The 18,023-nt window shown below is 43.6% G+C and overlaps 1 protein-coding gene across 2 annotated transcripts in view; it reads left to right on the plus strand.

Moving 5' to 3' along the window:
- appa (amyloid beta (A4) precursor protein a) overlaps positions 1–15,951 on the plus strand; it is a 44,336-nt gene extending 28,385 nt beyond the window's left edge. The window contains exons 4-16 of one of the 2 annotated variants that reach the window (XM_046318325.1): positions 157–269; positions 729–913; positions 1,433–1,716; positions 2,133–2,300; positions 5,258–5,391; positions 5,610–5,684; positions 5,932–6,090; positions 6,315–6,443; positions 6,832–6,931; positions 10,695–10,919; positions 11,136–11,281; positions 13,084–13,230; positions 13,880–15,951. In XM_046318325.1, coding sequence (XP_046174281.1) covers positions 157–269; positions 729–913; positions 1,433–1,716; positions 2,133–2,300; positions 5,258–5,391; positions 5,610–5,684; positions 5,932–6,090; positions 6,315–6,443; positions 6,832–6,931; positions 10,695–10,919; positions 11,136–11,281; positions 13,084–13,230; positions 13,880–13,981 — 1,967 coding nt within the window. In that variant the 3' untranslated portion in view covers positions 13,982–15,951. The remainder of the gene's footprint in view (positions 1–156; positions 270–728; positions 914–1,432; positions 1,717–2,132; positions 2,301–5,257; positions 5,392–5,609; positions 5,685–5,931; positions 6,091–6,314; positions 6,444–6,831; positions 6,932–10,694; positions 10,920–11,135; positions 11,282–13,083; positions 13,231–13,879) is intronic. The other variant, XM_046318326.1, reaches the window with a different exon arrangement.
- The last annotated feature ends 2,072 nt before the right edge of the window (positions 15,952–18,023 follow it).

Genomic DNA, 18,023 nt, shown 5'->3' on the forward strand with positions numbered 1-18,023 from the left:
TATGTGTTGCGTGTATGTGAGAGGGGGAGAGAAGTTGATTTATGTGTGCATTTCTACTATTTGAATTCCATCCCTTAGTAAAAAGTAGTTATTTTGTTGTTGGCAGATGTTTTTTGTTATGTCTGTATATTAATTGGTTCTGTTTGCATGGTGCAGTGGGGGAGTTTGTCAGTGATGCCCTGCTGGTTCCTGATAAGTGCAAGTTCCTGCACCAGGAGCGCATGGACATGTGTGAGAGCCACCTGCACTGGCACACTGTGGCCAAAGAGGTGAGATCACGCGCGCACACTTACATGCATACAACACTGATTGTGAGCCAGGCCTAATCGACCAACGTCAGTGCCTGACCTCACTAATGCTCTTGTGGCTGATTGGAAGCAAGTCCCCGCAGCAATGTTCCACCATCTAGTGGCAAGCCTTCCCAGAAGAGTGGAGGCTGTTATAGCAGCAAAGAGGGTCCAACTCCATATTAATACCCATGATTTTGGAATGAGATGTTTGTCAAGCGGGTGTCCACCTACTTTTGGGCATGTGGTGTATAATTCACAAAACCTGGAGCCTTATGAATCAATTATCTCAGAGTAGAAGTGCCGATTTTAGGATGCGTTTTGTCTTTTAGATCACCATGAATACAATGACATGGACGGGGGGAACTGATCCTAGATCAGTGCTCCTACTCTTGGTACACGCAGCCCTTGCTTTAACAGCCCCATCCCTCTCTCACCCAGTCCTGTGGAGACCGCACTTTGAATCTCCATGACTACGGGATGCTGTTGCCGTGCGGCATTGACCGTTTCCGGGGGGTGGAGTTTGTGTGCTGTCCGTCAGACAGGGAGACCGACAGCACTGAGCAGGACGAGGACGACTCGGATGTGTGGTGGGGAGGAGCCGAGACTGACTACACTGACAACAGGTACACACACAGGAGCTCATACAGTACTCCCTTACATTCATACTTATACTATCCTCGCCCCCAGGCTATTGTGCACAGTGCATATCAGCCTGGGATATCAACAATTCAAAGTTGGCCTTAGTGGGAGGGACCATAGAATTCTATGGGAGTGACCTACTGAGTGAAGTATTTGTCATTTAATTTTAGCTAATCACACAACTGCGAGGCTGACCGTAAACTGAAGTGTGCATGACACACAGGGTAGGGGGAAGGTGTTGTGAGAGGTGATTGGTTGGTACATTAAGCCAATGCCTATGCGCCTGGAGTTTCTACCGGTCTTTCGGTAGTGGCTAACAGCAGCGAAGTTTGACTCGCTGATCCACCAGACTTTTTGCCCATTTGCGCAGAAGTGTCTGGGAACGAGATTATACTTATAATAGCACTCGCACACACCCACAGTACACTCGCTCATAACCACTTTATTCACCCCCCCCCCATTTCTCTCCCTCTTTCTACCTTCCTCAATCATCCCTCTCACAGTATGGAAAGGGGGGCAGCAAAGCCAGCTGGGTTCACACCCCAGCAGCAACAGGAGGAGACCGCACCTGCCATGGTAGAGGAAGAAGATGATGATGATGAGGAAGAGGGGCAGGAGGTGCTGGACAATGACCAGGATGGAGACGGGGACGACGACGAGGAGGATGATGATGATGATGATGACGACGTCATTGACGAGCGCGACGATAGTGAGCCCACCACCAACATCGCCATGACTACCACCACCACTACTACTACCACTGAATCTGTGGAGGAAGTGGTCAGAGGTGAGAGGGACTGGGAGGGCCAGGGGCCTTGTGTGTGTGTGTGTGTGTGTGTGTGTGTACATAATTTACTCCTTTCTATTTAAAGGTTGAGTGAGTGTATGCAGGGGTGGAATTGGGGGGGTTCAAATCTAGAAACTCATCACTAAATTAGTAGGAATTCAGCTAAATCCCCATTCCACCTCCCATGACATTACAGTGGTGTGTAAGTACACACACCATTGGCATGCACACGCCTGTACGATAATAAGAATGTGTTCCAAATGGCACCCTATTCCCTATATAGTATCCCTTATATATCAGTATATTTTGACCAGAGGCCTATGTAGGGAATAGGCCGGGTGCCATTTGGCGCACTCACCCTGTGTGTGTGTGTGTGTGTGTGTGTGTGTGCTGACGGCTCATTGCCCCCCTACCAGAGGTGTGTTGGGCGAATGCGGAGACGGGCCCATGCCGTGCCATGCTTGCACGCTGGTACTTTGACCGCGAGGAGGGCCGCTGTGCCCAGTTCATCTATGGCGGCTGCGGGGGCAACCGCAATAACTTTGAGTCGGAGGAGTACTGCCTGTCTGTATGCAGCAACGTCAGTAAGTCAGTCACACAGACAGTGTCCTGTCTACCTGTCTGTCTGCGTGTCCATGTCTGAAAGCTAGCCTCTGTCATTAGCCCTCTGGCTAGCTAGCTGCTAACCACGCTAATACTACTTCACGTTACATGCTAACCTCTGGTCTCACGAACCACCACTTGTACTGTCTGTCTGCTGCACTGTTAGTAAGTCGGTCACACAGATTACTTGTCTGTCTGCGTGTAGTGTCTGTTGGCTAGTTACTGTCTTGACTAGCTGTTAACCATGCAAGTTCTCGCTAACCTGTGGGCTCACTTAACTAAATCTTGTTGTACTGCCTGCATGGTCAGTCACACGGACAGCAGAGCTCCCTGCCTGGCTGTCTGTCTGTGTGTTACACTGTTTGTCCACGTTTGCTAGCTAGTTTCTGGTTAGCCGTCTAGTTAGCGTCTGGCCCCTTGGTGCTAACTACACTAACCATGTCTCACTAACCACCACACATTGTGTGTTTACTGTAGGCTTGGGTGATATACTAGGGTGTTTCGAAATACAGATGGTATGATTTTCAATACTGTTAAAAAATAATTTGTGTGTAGACTTTTTTTGGGGTGGGACTTTTTTTTGCTAGGGCCGCTACGCCACTGCTTATAACCACAAGTTAAGTGTAAATATAACAAATCTCAAATGTCCAATAAATGTTATCAGATAAATAGAAATCCGAAATGGATGGTGTTGAGAGATAGATGGGAGGGGTTGAATGGAGCTGAAGGGTGGGATTAATAACAAGAGTCTGTAAAATGTATATAGGTTCAGAAATTTGTGAAATAGCAGTTACAAATAGAAATCCAACTGGATGGAAATGGAGGAAGGACTAAAAACAAACAAAATATAACTATTGTAAAATAGATAGTCTGTAAAATGTGTATAAGGTAGACGCTTGTGTGTTATTGTGTGTGGATTTAGTTACCCAAAACGTATATTGGGGAAATGATACAGACAATTACTTTGCTTCCAGAAATCCACCCCTTAAAAAACAAATTCAAAATGTTATCTGGTTTGCGAACTGCTAGCCAAGGGATAGATGTGAAGATCAAGCTTGTTGGTTACAGCATAGACATTCAATTCCCTCCTAGATCAAGATCCCTGTTACGTCATTTTTTATATTTATTTAAATATATTTATTTAAATAAATAGCGTCCGTTGTGTGCACATTCAGTAATACTGTATGGTACAGAAACAGTATGACTGTATGAAAATCTAGATACTGTCCAACCCTAGTTTACTGTACACATGGACAAATACATTCACACACACACATCTTTTAACCTGTTTGTGGGTTTTAGAAGACACTAACAGGAGTGATTTCACCTGTCCCCCCCCCCCACACTGATTCCGTATGAGCGGACAGTATGCGGGCGACAGATGGAAGGCAAAAGTTTCTCTCGCACTGATTCTAGTGTTGTGTGAGGCAGTGACCTGACAGTCGGGTGTGTGAACGATCCATTCAGCGTTGGATCACTCTCGCCCTCCTCCTCCCCCTACTTTCTGTATATCGTAGGTCTCCCACGCCCTCCTTCTCTCACTAATCCTGTCTTTCACTCCATCTCACCTCCTCTGTAGCAGCCTCTGAAATGGTGTGTGAGTGTGCGCGTGTGTGTGTGTGTGTGTGTGTGCGATTTCCACTTGGTTGAGCATATCGGAGGTGTGAAAGACAGTGTTGTGGTTCCACCAGCTAGCAATCCTCTACCCTCACATTTAGACTTCCAAGTGAAAATTGTGTTAACGCTTCTGCTCTGTTCAGATCGCAAAAAAATGCTCTTGGTTGTTTTGGGACTATTGAGTGTCTGTGAAAGGAAGTCGTGCTTATCTCTGAGACAAACCTAAAACACATGCTTCACATGACACACAGGTTCCAAAGTATCAAATCAGCACTTCCTTATTCATGTAAGAAGTAATATATTTATGCTGTTCAATGTTTAATCAAGGATGGTAATGATAGGTACAGTATGTCATGTAATGTGATGCACACACTTTAGTCTGGGGACATTTTACAACATCGTTCCTCTCTGAATGATATTACATATTATACAATTGACTTTTTCCTGTCAAATGGATCACAGGTCATGCAAGGTATCCCAGCCTTAAGGCATAACAGCTTTTTACTCGCTTTGTCTGTAGTCAAATAAATGGGCAAATTGCTAAAGTAACTCTTCTAGAGGATTTTAATCAAACGTCTAAATGACTTGGAGTGTCAATGGCAGTCACATTAATGGAAGAGATTTGTTTAAAGAAATCACGGTTGGAAAATTCCCGGAATCTGGCCGGAACAAGCAGGAAATCTGGAATCCTCCAACCAGGACACACACACACACACACACACACACACACACACACACACACACACACACACACACACACACACACACACACACACACACACACACACACACACACACACACACACACACACACACACACACTGAGAGAGACACCAGCCACCCTTCAAACACACACTTCTCTGCTTTTTCACTCTGTATAGTTTACTCTCGTTCACTCGCTCGATGAATCACTAACCAACCTGTTGTTGCTCACACTAGTATTATTAATCGTCTGGCTTTAGTGTTTGCTGTTATGGAGCTGCTACATAGTGTTGGTAGTTTGGAACTTCTGTGTTTTTACTTTGTTTATTGGTATTATATTACTGCCTCCGGATCCTTATTGCAGTCAAGTCAAATACTCTGAAGGCACTTATCGTAAGTCACTTTGGAAAAGATTGGTCTGGATTTTGAAGAGGAAAGCAATGAAAGAAGAAACATTAGAAAAAGGGATCCCTGGGGAAGGTGAAGGAACAACAGATTGTAAGAGTCATTTTCTAAATTTTTCTCCATCTCATCCCCTTTCCTCCCTCTCCTCAATTGCACCCGCGCACCCCCTGTCCTCCATGTCCATCTACCTCGGCCCCCTCCCTCCACCACCCAGTGCCCACCTCCACCCCCAGCCCTCCCGACGCCGTGGACCGTTATTTGGAGACGCCCGGGGATGACAACGAACACGCCCACTTTGCCAAGGCCAAGGAGAGCCTGGAGGCCAAACACCGCGAGAGGATGTCCCAGGTAGGATAGAGGGGGCGAGAAGGGTAGGGGTGGAGGGTGGGAAAGGCAGATGGAAGGGGCGATAAAGAGTTTGAGAGTGGAACGGGGAGGGAGGATGGAGAATGGGTGAAAGGGAAGGAAGCAAAGACACGGTCGTGGTGAAAGACCATGTATGACTATAGCCGGAAGGAAGGAGTTAGATACAGCAGTAACGGGTCTTTCTTCTTGTATGTGTGTAGGTGATGAGGGAGTGGGAGGAGGCTGAGAGGGAGGCCAAGAGTCTACCTCGTGCTGATAAGAAGGCTGTCATCCAGGTCAGACACACACAGAAGATACTGATTGAGCATTTATGAATATTCTTTAGTGACTGTCAATGTCATAGCTGTTGTGTGTCTGAATATTTGATAATAGCGTGGTAGTGACTTTTTAATTTGTGTGTGTATCATATACTATGTGTGTCTTATCATGGACCCATCATCTATGTTCAATATGTGTGTATATTAAATGTCATGTTCTACAGTATAATAATGTGTGTGTGTGTGTGTGTGTCTTATCACACAGCGTTTCCAGGAGAAAGTGGAGGCCCTGGAGCAGGAGGCAGCCAGTGAGAGGCAGCAGCTGGTTGAGACCCACATGGCCCGGGTTGAGGCCCTGCTCAATGACCGCCGTCGCCTGGCCCTGGAGAGCTACCTGACCTCCCTGCAGGCCCAACCACCCAGGGTAGGTAGAGAATACGTAGTAACAGAGTATAACACACACACAGTGTTGCCTGGCCCTATAGAGGCACCTAACTGCCTAGCCACCCAGGGTAGGGACACACACACACACAGTACATATGGATCATCCTCCCATTGTCTTAATCTTCCCACACACAGACCGACGTTCTGACTCATATCTCTCTCGCTCCCGCTGTCTCTCTCCCTTTTTCTTCTCCTTCTCTCTAGCCTCGTCATGTGTTCAGCCTATTGAAGAAGTATGTCCGTGCAGAGCAGAAGGACAGACAGCACACCCTTAAACACTTTGAGCACGTCCGCATGGTCGACCCCAAGAAGGCCGCACAGATCCGACCCCAGGTAATAAGCCCACTAAAGGCCTTTAAAAATAATAATAATTTAATTCACATTTGAATGTGTTTTACATGGTGACAGAAATTGTTGTCATTCTCATGAAGGCTGAAACATTTTGATTTGATATTGAATCAAATCGAAGATTTGTTACTTTTTGTATGCACCTCGTCTCACGTTGATTGACCACTTTCTTGTCCTCCAGTGCAGAAACAAAATATTTTCCATTTATACCGGATAAAATAATTAAACCTAGAAACAACATCCAACGCCAAATGTGCTCACACACACAAACACCTATACACCACTGAAGGGTATTTTGGTAACCTCCTGACAAGTACAATGTATGGCTCACAGAAGATGGCTTGTATTAAATAGCATTCAAATGTACTTGTAGGTGTTGACCCACCTGCGTGTGATTGAGGAGAGGATGAACCAGTCCCTGGGCCTGCTCTACAAGGTGCCCGGAGTGGCCGACGATATCCAGGACCAAGTTGGTGAGTTTTTTAAAAATAGTTTAATTTTATTTTTTCCCAGTCTCATTTCTTCTTCATTAACCAGGTAAAGGTTGACTAGGTCTGTGTGTAAGCATTAACTGATATGAACCAGTAACCTGCCCTCATCCACACTGTCACCAACCACTATCCATACTTTATATCCACAAAACCCTCATCCACTTTTTCATTCATGATACAGATAATCGTAACATCATGACATCTCTCAATTCTCACCTACACCTCTGTCAAATCAATAACCATAACTCCTTCTTCCCGCTCCCCTCCCTCCCTCCCTCCCTCTGTGTTTGTCTGGGTCTTGAGTTGTGTGCGTCACCGAGCCGTCTGAGTCCGTCTCAGACTGTCTAGTTTTCCCCATCTCTCAGGCTGCTCCCCTGCCCTCTGCGCGCACACACACCGCCTCCCAGCAACACAGACATTGGTTTGGTTTTCTCCTGTCATTAAAACAAATGAGAACAGAGAGCGACCTTGTTTCAAGTGAAGTGTCTGAAGAAGACTTAAAGTGTGTGTCCCTAATGGAACCCCATTCCCTATATAGTGCACTGATTTTGACCAGGGCCCATGGTGTACCTACAGAGCATTCTGAAAGTATTCAGACCCCTTGACCTTTTTACACATTCTGTTAGGTTACAACCTTATTCTAAAATTGATTTAAATAGTTTTTTCCCCATCATAAATCTATACACAATACCCCATAATGACAGAGCAAAAACAGGTTTTTATACATTTTTACAAATGTATAAAAAAATGATATTACATTTAAACAAGTAATCAGACCCTTTGCTTTGTTGAAGCACCTTAGGCAGCGACAACAGCCTTGATTCTTGGGTATGACGCTACAAGCTTTGCACACCTGGATTTGGAGTTTTTCCCCATTCTTCTTTGCATGTCTTTTCAAGCTCTGTCAGGTTGGATGGGGAGCGTCGTTGCACAGCTATTTTTCCGTTCTCTCTCCGGAGATGTTCGATCGGGTTAGATAAAAAATATCTAAATAAACTGAAGTATAAAAAGAATCCATATAAAACCAATAGAAAAATGACTAAGGAGCAACAATAAAAAAACAGCGAGAGGCAAAGAGCACATTTTCTGTCCATTAAAATAACATCTAATTGATCAGAAATAGTGTAGACATTGTTAACATTGTAAATGACTATTGTAGCTGGAAACGGCAGATCTCTTTAAATGGAAAATCTACATAGGCATACAGAGGCCCATTATCAGCAACCATCACTCCGTTCCAATGGCACATTGTGTTAGCTAATCCAAGTTTGTCATTTTAAAAGGCTAATTGATCATTAAAAACCCTTTTCCAATTACTTTAGCACAGCTGAAAACTGTTGGTCTGATTTTAAAGAAGCAATTAAACTGGCCTTCTTTGGACGAGTTGAGTATCTGGAGTATCAGCATTTGTGGGTTCGATTACAGGCTCAAAATGGTCAGAAACAAATAACTTTCTTCTGAAACTCGTCAGTCTATTCTTGTTCTGAGAAATGAAGGCTATTCCATGCTAGAAATTGCCAAGAAACTGAAGATCTCGTACAACACTGTGTACTACTCCCGTCACAGAAGGGCTCGAACTGTCTCTAACCAGAATACAAAGAGGAGTGGGAGGCCCCGGTGCACAACTGAGCAAGAGGACAAGTACATTAGTGTCTAGTTTGAGGAATAGATGCCTCACAAGTCCTCAACTGGTGGCTTCATTACATAGTACCTGCAAAACACCAGTCTCAACGTCAACAATGAAGAGGTGACTCCGGGATGCTGACCATCTAGGCAGAGTTCCTCTGTCCAGTGTCTGTTCTTTTGCCCATCTTAATCTTTTTTTTATTGGCCAGTCTGAGATATGGCATTTTCTTTGCAACTCTGCCTAAGTAGGTTACCTTGGTGTTCTTGGGCACAGAGACTGGAGTGGTTAGCTTGAAACATGTTGGTATTACAGACTCTGTCAGGAACAGGTTGAAAATGTCAGTGAAGACATCTGCCAGTTGGTCAGCGTATGCTCGGAGTACACATCCTGGTAATCCGTCTGGCCCTGCGGCCTTGTGAATGTTGACCTGTTTGCTCAGATCGGCTATGGAGAGTGTGATAACACAGTCGTCCGGAACAGCTGATGCTCACATGCATGCTTCAGTATTGCTTGCCTCGAAGCGAGCATATACGTTAGTGGGGCAAAAATGTATTTAGTCAGCCACCAATTGTGCAAGTTCTCCCACTTAAAAAGATGAGGCCTGTAATTTTCATCATAGGTACACTTCAACTATGAAAGACAAAATGAGAAAAAAAATCCAGAAAATCACATTGTAGGATTTCTTATGAATTTATTTGCAAATTATGGTGGAAAATAAGTATTTGGTCAATAACAAAAGTTTCTCAATACTTTGTTATATACCCTTTGTTGGCAATGACAGAGGTCAAACGTTTTATGTAAGTCTTCACAAGGTTTTCACACACTGTTGCTGGTAATTTTGGCCCATTCCTCCATGCAGATCTTCTCTAGAGCAGTGATGTTTTGGGGCTGTTGCTGGGCAACACGGACTTTCACGTTTCCACGTTTCATCTCTAATGCCCTTGCTGATGGGAGATTTTCACTCAAAACCTCACGATACATGGCCCCATTCATTCTTTCCTTCACACGGATCAGTCGTCTTGGTCCCTTTGATTTTTTTTCTCATTTTGTCTGTCACAGTTGAAGTGTACCTATGATGAAAATTACAGGCCTCATCTTTTTAAGTGGGAGAACTTGCACAATTGGTGGCTGACGAAATACTTTTTTTGCCCCACTATTTAGCTTGTCTGGTAGGCTTATCTTGGCTGTGTGCATGCATAGGGTCGTTGTCCTGTTGGAAGGTGAACCTTTGCCCCAGTCTGAGGGCCTATCATGAAGGCCTGATTTGTGGAGGGCTGCAGAGAGGGTTGTCCTTCTGGAAGGTTCTCCTCTCCCCAGTGGAACTCTGGAGCTCTGTCAAAGTGGCCATCGGGTTCTTGGTCACCTCCCTATCCAAGACCCTTCTCCCCCGATTTCTCAGTTTATCCGGGCGTCAGCTCAAGGAAGAGTCTTGGTGGGTCCCAACTTCTTCCATTTAAGAATGGAGGCCACTGTGTTCTTGGACCTTCAAACCTTTCCCAGATCTGTGCCTTGACTCAATCTTGTCTTGGAGCTCTACGGACAATTCCTTCCACCTCATGGCTTAATTTTTGTACTGTCAACTGTGGGACCTTTTATATAGACAGGTGTGTGCCTTTCCAAATCATGTCCAATCAATTGAATTTACCAATCAAGTTATAGAAACATCACAAGGATGATCAATGGTAACAGGATGCAGCTGAGCTCAATTTCGAGTCTCATAGCAAAGGGTCTGAATAGTTTTTTATATATTGATGACGGAAAAACAATTATTTAATACATTTTAGAATGAGGCTATAATGTAAACAAAACGTGGAAAAGGTCAAGGGGTTTGAATACTTTCCCGAATGCACTGTTTATAGGAAATGGTGGACATTTGAGACATCCATATTCTAGTGATCCTATTTTCTTGTCTTTGTATGTACTAATAAATAATCGTAATTGTTCAATTACACAGTCATTTACCATTCTATTGCAACAGCATTGACATTTTCTCTCCTTTTCTCTCTACCCTTGTTTCTTACACCTTCCATCCTCTCCTTTCTATTCTTCTCTCTCTTAATCCTCTCTGCTGCGGTCTTTCACCCTCTTCCCCTTTTTCCATTGTTCTTCTTTCTCCAGATTTGCTGCAGAAGGAGCAGGCAGATATGGCCCAGCAGCTGTCCAACCTGCAGAGTGATGTGCGGGTGAGCTACGGAAATGATGCCCTGATGCCTGACAGTCTTCCCGACAGCACAAGGGCCTCCCTGGACCTGCTGCCCCAGGAAGAAGACCTGGGCATGGGCCTGGACGGACTGGGCTTTATCCACCCCGAGAGCTTCAACCAGGTCAACACCGATAACCAGGGTAGGTGTGCCTAAAGCTATGATCAATACACACAGAGTCAGGGTGGGAACAGACCAAACCAGGGTAGGTGTACTCTACATACAACCACACATTAAATGTACCGAATCCATAACTGATTGTAGACCGCTGTCAGGGCCTTGACAGGGATGAGATCAAAGTGAAACTATATTAACAAGATACTCATCCTTCCTTTTCACTTTCTCTCGCTCTCCCTAGTTGAGCCTGTGGATGCCCGCCCTATTCCTGATAGAGACTTTCCAACACGACCAGTGTCTGGTCTGAAGCCAGAGGAGATCCCTGAGCTCAGGATGGAGGCAGAGGAGAGGCACAGCACCGGATTCGAAGTGCACCACCAGAAACTGGTATCTACACACACACACACACACCACTTAATTTAGTATATTTACACTCTTTTCATAAATGGCCAGATACAAGCATCATGGAGTAATCCCAGACATATCCATACCCATAAGGGTATGTCTAGCCATATGTATTGGCTAACCGTTGGAATGGTAACCAAGGCCTGCCGAGATGACCAGGGCTAGTAATGGCGTCTGCGTTGCCAGGATGTTAAGTTTCACACCAGCGCTAATTTATATATGTCCTCAGATGAACACTGTCTTAAATTGAAAACTCAGACCTGCCAACATGCACACATTTTGTGTACCAACTACATAATTCTCTGTCCATGTACGCAGGTATGGGATCTGAGTTAAAAGTTAACATAAATGAATAGGGCCTGATTTATTTTTTTAACATTTTAATAAAATAATAAGTAAATTTAACATCCCGATTCTTAAGCTGCAACACACAGACATGTGTCAACAGACATGGAGATGAATACATAATTATTGGACGTAGCTACCCCGTGTCTGCCCCTCCTGTTTGTTGTGATGCTGAGTTTGCTGACTGTCAGCTGTACGTAAACACATGGACAAATGCCTTTTCGACTGCGTTGTGGAAGGTAAACACTAATTGTTTCAATTTAGCTCTCGCATTTACGAGTGACAGAAATTAAATGCGAATATGAAAAATAACTGCTTGCGTTTGTGCCAGTGTGATGTATATTCAATTCTGCGTCCCATAAGTTGTATTTTCCACGTAACATTACGAGGATCACGCAACCTGATAGACTGTAATTATGATCCACGTCACAAAAAAAGCATTACAAAAGTATAATCAAAAATAAGTATAAACATCTTGGAATGAAATGGATTCGGGAGTTTAGAAGACTGCCCAATGACGAATTAATGAGTCTGGTATTAGCTATAGAGGCAATGCTTCTAAAATGCCTTTGCATGGGCTTTTTTTAAATCAATTTATATCATTAGTTTTTGTTTTCAAAATGATTTTTCTTTTAGTGTTGATTAGGAACCATGTCTAAAAAGCCCATACTTGTGAGCTGTGATTGTCCCTGTTTGATAGATGGCCCTGTTTTGTAGAGACTAAACTTGGGGGCATGTGCTAAGAAAAACATTTATAGATCATCATCTCCATTCTACACTGTACATGTAATGGAATAAACATACAGACAATCTGTGCTAATTCCACAAAACGTATATTTCTTGTGTATGTTCTGTACTTATCAGTATGAATCTTTTATGTTTTGTAAATACCTTTCAGAGGACTGAACTGAACCAGGTGTGCTCCATCATGTTTGTCTAAGCACATGAATCTCCAACTCGTCGCGCGTGCGTCTGGTACTCTAAAAGTTTGGACAGGGTGGGCAGATCTGAAACCGCGACACGCATACGTTCACACTTTTAGAAAAACAAGCGCCGTTTCGTGCCCAATTTAAATCTCTTATACATTCTGGTAATTTTCCTCATTAAATAAGGGAGAAAATTGATTATGTAACAGTCATATTGTATAACGTAACTTTAAGCTTACCTCTAAAAATCCCTCTAATGTAACTCTGAACCTTAATCCCAAACCCCCTCAACTTTACCGCGGCCTCTTTTAACACCTAAACAGCAATCGTAACGTTAGATTACAAATCGTCTTTTTGTATTCCATTCAAACCCCAAATTATTCCTACTCTCTCCGACTTAATTTCACCTTAATGCCTTGAACTCCTGACCCCAGATCTGTCTGCATAAATCCAGTCAGTATTTGTGATTTGGTTGTGCAGTGTGATTTTACAGTCCCTCTCTCCTCTCTCGAGGTGTTCTTCGCCGAGGATGTCGGCTCTAACAAGGGCGCCATCATCGGGCTGATGGTGGGAGGCGTCGTCATAGCGACCGTCATCGTCATCACCCTGGTGATGCTGAGGAAGAAGCAGTACACGTCTATCCACCACGGAGTCATCGAGGTGAGGGGTAGAGGAGATGTGTGTGGACTTGTATTACTATCCTAGTGGGTACCGGAAAGCCCCAAAACGTCCCCACAAGGATAGTGAAACGAGGGGAATTCTCCCACGAGGATGAAGGTTTAGGGGTTAGGACAATAGGATTTTGAATGGAAATCAATTTTAGGTCTCCACAAGGATAGTAAAATATATGCTATGCGTGTACTGTTCTGGACTTTGGCTCAGTATTTCCTTTGTCTCTATTTCTGTTGTTTGTGAGTTTGAGACTTGAATCTATAGACTGTATAGAAGGTTAACAGTGCACATGTACTGTGTCAGCATGGGTACGAATCTATCCTACTGCATCAGTAAACATGTAAGGCGTGGGAATAGCCCCCACTCGTTAAACAACAAAAAAGAACCAGCAATAGTGTATGACACATGTCAAACTCATTCCAGAGGGATGACTATCTGCGGGTTTTCACTCCACCCTTGTACTTGACTGATGAATTAAGGTCACTAATTAGTAAGGAACTCTTCTCACCTGGTTGTCTTAATTGAAAGGAAAAACCAAAAACCTGCAGACACTAGGCCCTCCGTGGAATGACTATGAACCCCTGGTGTTCGGGGACATACCATATCTTGTGTGTAACACATCTCTCTGTTTCTGCAGGTGGATGCAGCAGTCACCCCTGAGGAGCGCCACCTGTCCAAAATGCAGCAGAACGGCTATGAGAACCCCACCTACAAGTTTTTCGAGCAGATGCAGAACTGAGGAATGACAAACCCCCTCACCCCTATGACCACTACCCAAACCCCTCTAACCCTCCACACCCCTATGCCCTTAACACTATCCCCACTCCAAACCAACCCTACCCTCAAGCAGTGCAGGTTGGAACCAGGCACCACTATCACTCCTGGTGTAGATGGAGACTGTCCCCTTCAACACTGGTCCAGAGTCTGTTTTTAGTTTGATTTGGAATGAGTTGGGGAATGGATTTGGACAGAGATCTGACTCCAGACCAGTGTTAATTAAGGGGGCATTCTCTGGCTGTAGTGCCAGCCACACTGTCCCCAACCCTACACTACTGCATTCTCTATACACTGGGGAATAGGTGAAGTCTATGGGTCAATGAAGCCTCCTATCCTTCCTTCCTCCTTCTTTCCTTCTCTGTGCATTCTTATGACAGCTGTGCTGTGTTAGGTCACACAAGGCTAAAATGATGATAATGATGATGTACTCTGAATGAGCTCTTTATTTGAGTTATTCTATCATTTTCGGTTTTGTTTTTCAAAAAAGAAATTAAAATTAGAAAAAAATCATATGTAAAGAGGTCTTTTTATTTTTAAGTTGCGTGTAATGTAACAAAGTAGCCGTTCCTATTTTAGTGCATGATGACAAATTACGATGGGGTTATTATTGAGAATAATAAAATATCTTTCTGCGTCTCCAGAGAGGTTCTCACATCGAGATGATCATTCTAGCAGGATTGTACATTTAGTATCTTTCTCGTGATTACGTGACTTAAATGACAGTGGATAAAAACATATATATGAATCTCGGTGAATGGGCTCTCTGCTTGGATATCATGTTAATAAATACACTGTAAGAGAGATCTGTGCTTTTTGGATTTAAGTTTCTTCCTTTTTAATTTCAACCATGCTATGTTCCTAAAACTGCGGGGGGGCTGGCTTGATCCGTATTTGTATATTATATTATCATATGAATTATGATTATCTTTAGTTTATTGCGTTGGCATCCTATTGCGTTTTGCAGACGTTATGAATCGGCCCTATTTAATTTTTGATTTCTTTCTTTGATTCCATGTTGTAGTGTTTTTTTTTGTGTTTTTTTTTAAAGATTAGGGGGGAGGTATGTGGCGAAGGCCGGTTCCAGCCGGGGGAGAATGGAGGGACGGGGGTGGATGACTGTTCTCCAGTCTAGTTAGAATTCTTGTTCCGGTTCTATGTTTCCGCTAGAAATAAACAACGTTCTCCTCCTCTGTACATTTGTTTGTGATATATAAGAACAATCCAACACCATTTTGGGCTTAATTATTCTTCCCAATCTGTTCTTTTCTTGCTTCGGCTCATCCTTCTCTCTTTCTCTCTCTCTCTCTGCTGAGACTAGAAACGGAGCAGGGTCGGTGCCTGGGGAGGGTGCATGTGAAAGATTGAGAGAAGGAAGGAAGGATTGAGGTAGAGGGAATTACTAGCTGTTCCAGATGGATAGTCAGACGGGCAGTCTGTAAAATGAATCTCCAACCACCCTCCTCCCCTCTTTCCCCCTGCTTCAGGCATGCGACTCACCTCTCTCAAGCACTTGTCTAGAGCCAGCCATACGACGACCTCTACCGTGGCCTAGAAGGCAACTTTCAGCGGGTTAGCAGGGCCATCCGGTAATTGGATGGACTACAGTTTCAGTGAGAGGTAGTCAAAATATAGGCATGTGATAGGGTGCCATTTTGCAACACAGTACTAGACTTAAGGCAGTGTTGTGGTGGTGTGTAGAGCTGTGTGCAACACACACTGCTGCAGGTGGGTCAGTCCTTTGCTTGGGTTTTCAGAGGATGCATTACCTCACCATAGTCAGAATAAGGCAGTATAGAGTTAGAGAGCAGGGTTTCTTTCTTTATTTCTCTGTGGCTTTATTTCCACTGTGTAATTGTGCAAGCCATTTGCTTTGACTGGGAAAAACGCTTTCTACACTGTATTCCATAAATAAAGTTTTCAACGTACATACAGCTCTCACTGAGTCATGGCTCCTAAGTCTTGGGAGATGGGGATATTTTCACCACTGTAGTGTGTTTTTATGAATTATGCAATACCTCCTTTTAAGCACAGGGCCAAATGATTCCCTGATCTAGATTTTGTTTTCTAATGATCCATTAAAAAATAAATATTATTTCACTTTTTATTGAGCCACTTAGGCCAGTTGGGAATAAGTTCTCATTTACAACTGCGACCTGGCCAAGATGAAGCAAAGCAGTGTGACAAACTACACATGGGATAAACAAACAGTCAATAACACAATAGAAAATTATATATACAGTGTGTGCAGATGTAGTACGAGGGAGGTAAGGCAAGAAATAGGCCATAGTGGCAAAATAATTACAATTGAGCAATTAAACACGGGAGTGATAGACATACGATGAATATGCAAGTGGAGATACTGGGGTGCAAAGGAGCAAGATATTAAAGAACATGGGGATGATATCGTTTAGGACCTTGAGCGCGGCTGAGGTGCACCCATGACCAGCTCGGAAACCACATTGCATAGCAGAGAAGGCATGGTGGGATTCTAAATGGTCGGTGATCTGTTTTTAACTTGGCTTTCGAAGACTTGAGAAATGGAGGGTAGGATAGATATACAGTTGAAGTCGAAAGTGTACATACACTTAGGTTGGAGTCATTTAAAATTTGTTTTTCAACCACTCCAGAAATGTCTTGTCCTAACCAAAACTATAGTTTAACATCTACTTTGTGCATGACACAATTACTTTTTTCCAACAATTAATTACAAAAATATTATTTCACTATCACAATTCCAGTGGGTCAGAAGCTGACATACACTAAATTTACTGCCTTTAAACAGCTTGGTAAATTCCAGAAAATGATGTCATGGCTTTAGAAGCTCCTGATAGGCTAATTGACATAATTTCAGTCAATTGGAGGTGTAGCTGTGGACGTATTTCAAGGCCTACCTTCAAACTCAGTGCCTCTTTGCTTGACATAATGGGAAAATCTAAATAAATCAGCCAAGACCTCAGAAAAATAATTATAGACCACAAGTCTGGTTCATCCTTGGGAGCAATTTCCAAATGCCTGAAGGTACCACATTCATCTGTACAAAATAGTACAGAAGTATAAACATCATGGGACCACACAGCCGTCATACCACTCAGGAATAAGATGTGTTCTGTCTCCTAGAGATGAATGTACTTTGGTGCGAGAAGTGCAACTCAATGCCAGAACAACAGGAACAGACTGTGAAGATGCTGGAGGAAACAGGTACAAAAGTATTTATATCCACAGTAAAAAAGTAATCCTATATCGACATAACCTGAAAGGCCGTTCAGCAAGGAAGAAGCCACTGCTCCAAAACCGTCATAAAAAAACCACACTACGGTTTGCGACTGCACATGGGGACAAAGATAGTACTTTTTGGAGAAATGTCCTCTGGTCTGATGAAACAAAAATAGAACTGTTTGGCCATAATGACCATCGTTACATTTGGAGGAAAAAGGGGGAGGCTTGCAAGCCAAAGAACACCATCCCAACTGTGAAGCATGGGGGTGGCAGCATCATGTTGTGGGGGTGCTTTGCTGCAGGATGGACTGGTGCACTTCACAAAATAGACGGCATCATGAGATGGGAAAATTATGTGGATATATTGAAGCAACATCTCAAGACATCAATCAGGAAGTTAAAGCTTGGTCGTAAATGGGTCTTCCAAATGGACAATAACCCCAAGCATACTTCCAAAGTTGTGGCAAAATGGCTTAAGGACTACAAACTCAAGGTATTAGAGTGGCCATCACAAAGCCCTGACCTCAAGCCTATAGAAAATGTGTGGGCAGAACTGAAAAAGCATGTGCGTGCAAGGAGGCCTACAAACCTGACTCAGTTACACCAGCTCTGTCAGGAGGAATGGGCCAAAATTCCCCAAACTTATTGTGGAAAGCTTGTGGAAGGCTACCCAAAACATTTGACCCAAGTTAAACAATTTAAAAGCAATGCTACCAAATACTAATTGAGTGTATGTAAACTTCTGACCCAGTGGGAATGTGATGAAAGAAATAAAAGCTGAAATAAAT

The sequence above is a fragment of the Oncorhynchus gorbuscha genome, linkage group LG21 (genome assembly GCF_021184085.1).
Source record: "Oncorhynchus gorbuscha isolate QuinsamMale2020 ecotype Even-year linkage group LG21, OgorEven_v1.0, whole genome shotgun sequence".
Classification (NCBI taxonomy): Eukaryota; Metazoa; Chordata; class Actinopteri; order Salmoniformes; family Salmonidae; genus Oncorhynchus; species Oncorhynchus gorbuscha.